Source organism: Sarcophilus harrisii, chromosome 1 (genome assembly GCF_902635505.1).
Source record: "Sarcophilus harrisii chromosome 1, mSarHar1.11, whole genome shotgun sequence".
NCBI lineage: Eukaryota > Metazoa > Chordata > Mammalia > Dasyuromorphia > Dasyuridae > Sarcophilus > Sarcophilus harrisii.
In genome coordinates, this window is record NC_045426.1 from 557,283,466 (window position 1) to 557,292,408 (window position 8,943).

At 36.6% G+C, this 8,943-nt stretch overlaps 1 protein-coding gene across 1 annotated transcript in view; it reads right to left on the reverse strand.

The window, feature by feature from the left end:
* The window catches only part of LY86 (lymphocyte antigen 86), a 132,341-nt gene extending 125,560 nt beyond the window's left edge, over nucleotides 1-6,781 (reverse strand). The window contains exon 1 of the mRNA XM_012541668.3: nucleotides 6,573-6,781. Coding sequence (XP_012397122.1) covers nucleotides 6,573-6,693 — 121 coding nt within the window. The 5' untranslated portion in view covers nucleotides 6,694-6,781. The remainder of the gene's footprint in view (nucleotides 1-6,572) is intronic.
* Between the last annotated feature and the right edge of the window lie 2,162 nt (nucleotides 6,782-8,943).

Consider the following 8,943-nt stretch of genomic DNA (forward strand, 5'->3'; position numbering starts at 1 on the left):
AAAAATAAAACAATTTTTTAAAAAGAGAGAATACAGGCAATGAGGTGGATAGAGTGGATAGAGGGCTGGATCTGGTATCAGAAAGATTCATTTTCCTGGGTTCAAATCCTGCCACCTCAGGCATGTACTAGTTCTGTGATCCTGAGCAAGTCACTTAACCTTGCTTGTCTCAGCTCCTCATTTACAAAATGAGCTGGAGAAGACAACGACAAGCCACTCCAATATCTTTACCAAAAAACAACAACAAAGAAACAAAAGCCCAAAGCCAAAAACCAAAAATGGAGTCACAAAGAATTGGACATTACGGAAAGGATTGAGCAGCAATTTCAAAGAGGACCAGAACGACATCACTATGTTACAATTGAGTTAGTGTGTCTGACAGTGGCTGATCAGGATAGTACAAGCTCAAAGTGCTCTGCCACAGGTCAGACACAAGTAATCTATATGAGAATATAAGATGCCATTGTGCATTATTACTTCTTAATTAAAAAACACACACATATGATTCAATAGAACAAAGCAGCATTACTTTTAAAGGAGTGTGTATGTGTGTGTGTGTGTGTGTGTGTGCATGTGCACATGAGAAGTGTGTGTATGTGCTTTACAAGATGTCTCCATATAGCAAATCATTCAAGATTCCTAGGAAGATATAACAAAAGAAATAACTTTGTTCAGTGACACTGATAACAAACATCAGGTCAAGCATAAACAAGAAGCTATGTACTCAATGACACTATCTGCAATTGTGATGGAGGAGATACAGCACAGAATTTAGGTAGAAGAGCAATTCCCTCTGACTGGTAGCATCCTTCACATGCTCTTGCTTGTAAATGACATTGTGGTGATTGCATCTAGCCAAAAAACATTGTAAAATATTCCAAGAGAGATGTGAAATCACTTAAAAGAGTTTGACCTGTTCAGTCATACAGAATGAAGACCAAGTGGATGAAGAATGTTTCTTGCCTAGATTTCAAAATGCTTTTGGATGTAAGCCCCTATTTACAAATAGAAATTTGTGAAGACCGAGTTAGCACCCTGCATACCTTGGAATCAGCCAGAGTCAGGATAAGCAAAAGTCCTTAGTCTTTATTCTTGGTCTTTAGGGATAGAAGTGAATTGGATGGACGCAGGATCTCCATGACCTCATTTTTCCTTGTCTACCACTAAAGTGACTCTGGCTTGTCTTACTCCATCCCCTAATTCTTCCCACAATTCTCTGTATACACCAACAGATTGAACCAGCACAGAATAGTGGGAAGGGCCATTTTCCAAGCATATGCTAATAGAGCATTGTTCAATCGGTAATTAGCCTTAAGTGCTCAGGTGTATGACCTCAGTGCATCAACTCAGATTTTCAGCCCTTTACAGAAATTGCCCATCAGTATGTGTATGGAGAAGACCCATAATCCCAGATTTGAAAGAAGAAAGAGAGTAGAATGGATTGCTTTAGGGAAATTGCAAAGTCTTATCAGTGATATCAAGCTGGGAAGCAAAGGCTCATCATTTCAATACTAAAATTAAAAAGAGAAATCAAATATAATAGTCTCTGAAAATGTAACAATGACTATTACTATGAGCTCCAACATATGTAATTTATGAGAACATGAGTAAAAGGTGTCATCAGGGAATTGTATGGTTGGAAGAGAAGATGAGGTGGTCACATGACAAAAGAATATCTATTTAGTGTCCTCCACTGCCACTCTCCTAATATGAGAAACTAAAGAAATCCTCTAACACATTTTTGAGAGATCATTGACAAGAGCTGCATGAAACAGGCAGGCATGAATGATTAGGGTCTGCATTGTTGGAGGGAATTCCTCAACTGCAGAAATCCTAGACTCATTTGAATCCTAGACTCCTGTGTCAATATGTATTTATGGTAAACATTCCTTAGGATACCCAGTCTACTAATAGACAGGAGGTTCCTGCAGAACTGAAACCTTTTTATAGACTAGGCTATTAAGACGAATTCATATTTTAACCAGACCAAAAAGCAACTGATGAATCAGAAGACTGTTATCATGACCCCTTTTTCTATTGCATTGGTTGGAGAACTTCCTCACCTTTGAACAAGTACCATATGTTTACTTTTCTTATTATCTCCTGGGAAAAGAAGTGAATGGTATTCATAGTTTCCATTGAAACTTCACAAAGCCTTTTCTATGTTATCATTTTATATTTTGAACAGATAAAAAAACTGCATTTGATAACTTTTTCCTTTGCTTGTTAATTAGCTATATACAAATGATCAGCATGTTTATTAAACTCTTTCTGTCTTAACATTATTGCATACTCATGGCATATTCTTTGCCTTCAAGCCCCATACTATATTTCTAATGACCAATTGGCCTTATTAATATCCATAGTCATCATTTAATCTTACCTTTCTCTCCATCTACTTCCCAAGTACATCAAACATTGATAATTATTTCCATCTTTTTTCACAACAAGCTTTTCCAGTGTTTTTTCCCCCTCAGAAAATTCTACCTTTTGTGAGGGAGGCAACATGGTAAAATGGGGGAAAAGACTGAATTTGGAGTCAGAAGACTTGCATTCAAATCCTGGGTCTGTCTGCTATTTATTGCTCTACAACCTCCTTGGTTTCCTTATTTATAAAATAGAGAAAATGATGCTTGCAATTCCATTCTCCCAGAGTGATTAGGCAGATGACATGACATTATAATTGTGAGTGTACTTTGTAACTACAAAGCAATATGTAAACAAAGTATGATTGTTCCTTTCTTCCCTAAGATTTTTAGATCAATACAATCTTATGGTCTAAATCAAATCTATTTGGAATCCTCTGTCTCTTTTATCTTGTTATTCCTCACATTCTTGTCTCTGGCATTTCCATCATTGCCCCATTTCCCATGCTGGATCTTTATAGTATATCAACATTAACTACTAGAGCATTTATTATAAATTAGCAACAAACTTAAAAATGAATCTTTTTAGAATGAAGAAACAGGTTGAGAGAAATGAAATCTCTTGCTTGAGGTCATGCAATAAGTTTGTGGTAGAGCTAAGATGGAATATGGAATTGGGAATTTATGTGGAAATCTGGGTATTTGTAGTAAAACATCCTGTACTGGCTTAGGAGTCAGATAATCTGAGTTCAAAATATGTCACAATCTGTGTGATTTGGGGCAAATCACTTAGCACCATTTGGCTTCTATTTCATTTGTAAAATGAGGAGAATGGACTAGATTGCCTCTGAAGTATTTTCTAGTTTTAAAACTGTGATCTTATAATTCTATTACTCTGGGGTATATAGGTAAATGTTTAACAACTGGCTCTCAAAAAAAAGTTTGCCTGATATATTTTAAGTTATATCTGTATTATTAATATTTTCCATCATTTTCATAAACCTAGACAATGAATAAAACAATAAATCAAGCACTGATTTGTATAGCATTTACTGATTTCTGAGATGTAAATGCTTATACTAAACATTTAACAATCAATTCTCTTGGGTCTATTCACTTGGGTTCCAAAGCACCAAAGCATATTATATTATCCCTTTGAGAAACCCAAACACAAAGCTCTCGGTCCTTTTAGAAGTGGTGTTATAGTTCTTAAACCTAGTATTTTATACTCATTATTTCTTGCTAAGTAATGGTAAATAAAACCTTTCTGTTACCATTTTAATCCAAATATCTTGAGATAGTTTACTGAGAATAGTTGAAGAGGACTCTGGAAATCTATTAGGATTTAGAAACTGGCCTGTGATTTCATTAGAGTAGGGATCGGTATTAAGGAGGAAATTTTTCTATTATTATATTCTTTGTGATTTACAGTCTTAGAGCATTGCTTAGAGGGATGGTGTCAAACTCCAATAAAAACAGGGACTACCAATCCATACATAAAGATCTTTGCTGGCTCCATATTGACTTAATTTTAAATTGTAGCATTATCTGTGTTTTATTATATTGTTATTTATTTTGTTAAACATTTCCCAATTACTTTTTAACTTGATTCAGGTGGCAGTAGAAAATGTTGTGAACATCATAGAATCTGTTGGATACTAAGTTTAAACAACTTTTTCAGAATGTGTTACAGATGAGACTTGAACCCAGATCTTCCCCTCTCTGAGGTCAATTCTTATTCACTACACCACACTGCTCCTAGAAGCTAATATAATAAAATTTAATTACCATAAATTTAATCATTATTCTTAGATTTAAATTTTTGTTTGACAAATACAAGATTGAAGAAGTATGTTATAAATCTTTTTTTTTCCCCTTGAAAAAGATTTAAGGTCTTCCCTTGGTGCCAGGTACTTTTCACCCTGGAACATCCATTCACCAATGCCAACCCCCTTCTCCCACTGGTACCCTTGATTCTGTTCCAGAATGAAGGGCAAACAACAATGCTTGCCATGTGTTTTGAGTATTTCCATTTTTTGAACGGGCCCAGACTAGCCACATTTATTCCCTTCCTTGAAATGCTTTTGCCTCTTTAGACTGCTACCATATTTTCAGGTACATATTTTCATCTTCCTTCCCTTTGGCCCTTTTTTAGTGTTCTGTTCTGGCATTAAACTATAAGCTCCTTGAAGGCAGGGACTGCTTTCATTGTTAGCACAGTACCCAACACATAGTAAGCACTTAATGAATTCTTGTTGCCTTGTCTTTGGTGAACTTCAGTAGTATATACCTCAGGGAGGAAACTCCCTCTACCAATATGAATCAGCTTTAGAGAACTGCCTCTCTTGGCTTGCCCATAGTCACACAGTCAGAGACGGTCTTGAACAGAGACTTTCCTGGTTCTGAGACCAGACTATTTCACTGCTTCCAATGCTGGAAAAATGGGAAAATCTAGATACAGTACTCAAGAATCAGCCCAGCATCATATAGTAAAGCTGGGAAACAAACCTAATTCCTTTACTGAATTTTTCCCTAGTTGTTTCACAGTCAATTAGGGATTTAGAATCTACTCAAGACCAAGTTTGCCCAAATCAGAACTACTAGTTTGGGCGAAACCTCTTGTTTCACAAAATCATCCTTCTAAAGGAATTTCTTTCTCTAAGCTCTCTTATTCTGGCCAATATCCTGGCTCACAAGAGGAGGTTTTCCAACTGTAACTTGCTGTTGACCAAAATGGATGGATGGTTGTCTGCTTGTTGAGAAGAATAAGGCTGAGACTGCTTTCTCCACTTTCTCCTAATACCTCAAGGCAATTAGAATCCATTGACAAGGCATAGGTGAGAATAAAAAGGCAAAGACTGGGAGGCAGGATAACCATGGGACTCTAATATTGATAATAGCTAACATTTATATAATTCTCTCTCTCTCTCTCTCTCTCTCTCTCTCTCTCTCTCTCTCATTTGGTTTTTAGAACAACACCGTGAGGTAGGTGCTAATATTAGTACTATTTTACAGATAAGAAAGTTTAGAAGAATCTTTGAGATGAAGATGAATTAGACAAAAAAAATCTCTGGCCTGCTCATTTGTTTCCAGCATTGTTGTCTCTTCATGTACATAAAAAGAAAGGGATACTTAGGGGTGCATCCCATCTACCCTACTAAAAAGATATAAAAAGTGATAAACGTCACAGTGAAGTCAAGCAGCAAAGAAGGCAATATTTTGGCATTCAAATATTTGTAATTTCTTTTGTGTCAACCTCATGTTCCTCTCCTTTTGGGGTAGGATAAAAAAAAAAAAGACTGTTTAAATCATGTCCTGGGTATGCTGCAAATAATTCAACTCCCTGATCTTTTAGATAGTAGAATCGTTAAAATTTCATTTTGTTGATCTAATTCCACCAGGAGTTCAAAAGCAACCAAGAAAATCTGCCCATCCTGCTTTGTATGTCATCTTAGGTGGAACCAAATTTCACTGTCTTAATGAAAAAGCCCTCCAACTCCCTTCCACCCAGGCTAACCTGGAGGGGTTTTCCTTCAACCTTTTTAGAGGGCCCAACAAAGAGTGTGGGAAACATTAGATTCAATATCTACTGAGATCTTGTCCTACATTAAGCTCCAGAATTGTTAGTTAAGAGGGAAGGAATCTGTATACTCTTTTACTCTTTTCGGAATGATTATTAATGTGGAGGAAGAAATGATATTTTTACACAAAAAACTACAAATCTAATAAACTCGAAAAACACCACAGTTATACAATCTTCTGTTGTTAAATTGTCTTTGAATTAGGTTATGAGTGCCTTTCCATATTTTAATATAATAAACATATATTTTGTTAAATGAATTTTACTTCTTTGAGAATTCTTGGATAAAAGGATTTCTCTCCTCTCTCTCTTTCCTCTTCCACTCTCTCTCTCTATCTTCCCTTTCTATTCTTCTTTTCCTCATCTTCTCCTTTCTTTTCTTCCTTTACTCTCTCTCCACCTTTTCCTCTCTTCTCTACTATTCCTTTTCATTGTCCCTCTCCTCCTTTCTCATTTGTCTTTCCTTTCCTCCTATCCTTTTCTTTCCTCTCAAAGAAACAAGACCTTTTTAGACAGTAGGAAAAAAGGGTTTGGTGATAGGACTCACTCCTTTCTAGAATTTACTTCCTTTTATTGGCAGCCTTAATTTTACCATAAACACAAATGGATGATTTTAAAGACCTCACCGCAACTCTGGTAGAGCAATTCCAGTTTGTCATCCTTGCAAGCAGTGTGTGTGGTCCATTTGCTGCTGCAGCTGGGGCATAACAAAACCAATGCAACGAGTGGAGTCATAAAAATCTTCATGATGGCGAGTCTCAAAATACCATCCAGAGCACCCTCAGACTAACCAGACAAAAAGAGGACTGTTCCCTCACTTCCCCCCTGTAGAGGTGAAATGTTAAGTTTCACTTCTCAAATTTTAAGCTCACAGGGAGCAGGAAGAAGTTGATCGGTTAGCTGAAGAATTTTAATATTGAACCCTAGAGCAGACTTTGCAGCTTAAGACAACAGAGTGATGCCTCATTTGGACCTAGAGAAGCTGGGAATCTTCCTTTCTAGTTCACATTTAAAGCCCCAGTCAGTGCTACATGATCTCATGCCTCAGGCAATCCCATCCCTGCACTCCAGGAGCTCTTTCTCTGACTGAAGTAAAAATGGAAACTCTAGAGTAAAAAGAAAAAAAAAAAACACAGCCTACCATATGTTTTCCATTAGTCAGGTTTGCCCAAATCTCAGGGCATCTTTAATACTTGGACTATAGGTCTGAGATCTGGTTATAATTTGGCACACAGCCCCTTGGCACTACATCCTCTGGCTGCCGACTGACATTTGGGACCTGGAGTCAGACTGTGGTTCTGTTAGCATGTTGCTCTCCTTAGGGCTTCAGTTTCTCACTTAGTATTATTATTTCAGCAGTGAATAGTTTGACTGCAAGAATAGGATTTCTTGTGTTTTGACTTATGTTTTAGATGACTAAGCTTAGGGACAGAGTCCTGGGCAATGATCAGAGTTCTAATCTGTCTAGTTTTAGTAGAATGGCCCAAGTGTGTGTGACCCTACTCAACTCTGTTGGTTGAATGAAAGATCATTAAGGCTGCTTCTAATTTCCATTTAAAACCAAGATATTAGTATCCTTTCTTCATCCACAAACTTATAAAAATGCATATCCTTGAAATCCATGTGATTCACCTACTCAATACCTAAATTTTACCCCCAAAATAGAATGCAAACACATTCATATATCTTGCTAGAACATGAATGTAATAGAAAAAGAAAAAATATTTAACTTCCTGAAAGATGACTGAGGTTTTTTAAATCCAAATTTTCATGTAGGAATTTCTAGCATATAGTTCAGAATTGGCAGTAATTGAAGCCATACAACTGTCATCTGGGAATGCTCAGATTTTTATCCCTTCTCCAACGTCCAAACCCCAGCCCTTTCCCTCCTGCCTTGTATTTTGGCTGGGTGATCCCTGTGACATGCTTTCATCCAGCCATTGAAGTCAAATTATGGGCATATGGTCGTCAAGATTTTTTTTTTCACTTTCAGCAGAATGCCAAGCTCTAGAGGAATTGTCCAAGTTTTATGGCAGTAGAGAAACTAATGTCTACCTGTAATGTGTAAATTTGCTATTTCATATTTCATTGCTGCTATTTAACTACCACCATTACTTAATAATCAATAACTTAAGCCAGACTTATCTGGCTTATCTGCCAGATATCTGAGGTGAATCTTATCAAGTCAGCCTCCTGTATCAATCTGTAACCAGGTGCAAAGAGAGACAAAGAGAAAGATGGTTGCACTGGGTTATGAAACACATGCATATATCAAGTTAGGTAAAAGATGAGTATTATGGATCTGTTTGATTAATTTTCTAATGACAACAAGAATAACCAGTAGATCACTTGGGAAATGGAAGGGTCTGGTTTGAGAAGATTGGTTTATATCAATAAGTTGTCCATAATGCAATTATATGAATAGAAATTAATGGTTTGTGCTTCATTCTTGGTCCTCTATAGAAGAAAACCATATTACTGAGAGAGTAAAATATTAATAAACAGAAAGGAAGTTTCAATTTAGGAATGTGGGATAGCAAAGAACAGAAGCAATTTTTATGGGAAAAAAAAAGGTGGAACTGAGTTTGTTAGGTCTGATTAAAACCCCAATCAGAGTTGAATGTCATCTTCTATCTCTCAATGATCAGTGGGAGAGATTCTTATCTCTATCACATACAGTTCATCATGATGACTTTTGTACGTTTTTATGTGGAATCTGAAAGTGAATCTCTTCTCCTGGCATGTTTTGAGCTGATTTGAAATAGTTCACTCATTTATTAAAGCTGGTCCTTCTTATTTCCATTGCTTCTGTACTCTCTGCAGTGCTGCTGACTAGACCCAGGAATCTGTTAAAGAGCTAATCTTTTGTGACTGTGAGCCAAAAGTAACTCTTTGAAGAATTCTCTAGACTGGAGGAGAAATCACAGGTCAATCTATTTTTGAACAAAATTCACCTTTTCAATATATCTGACAAACTGTCATCTAACTTTTGCTTGA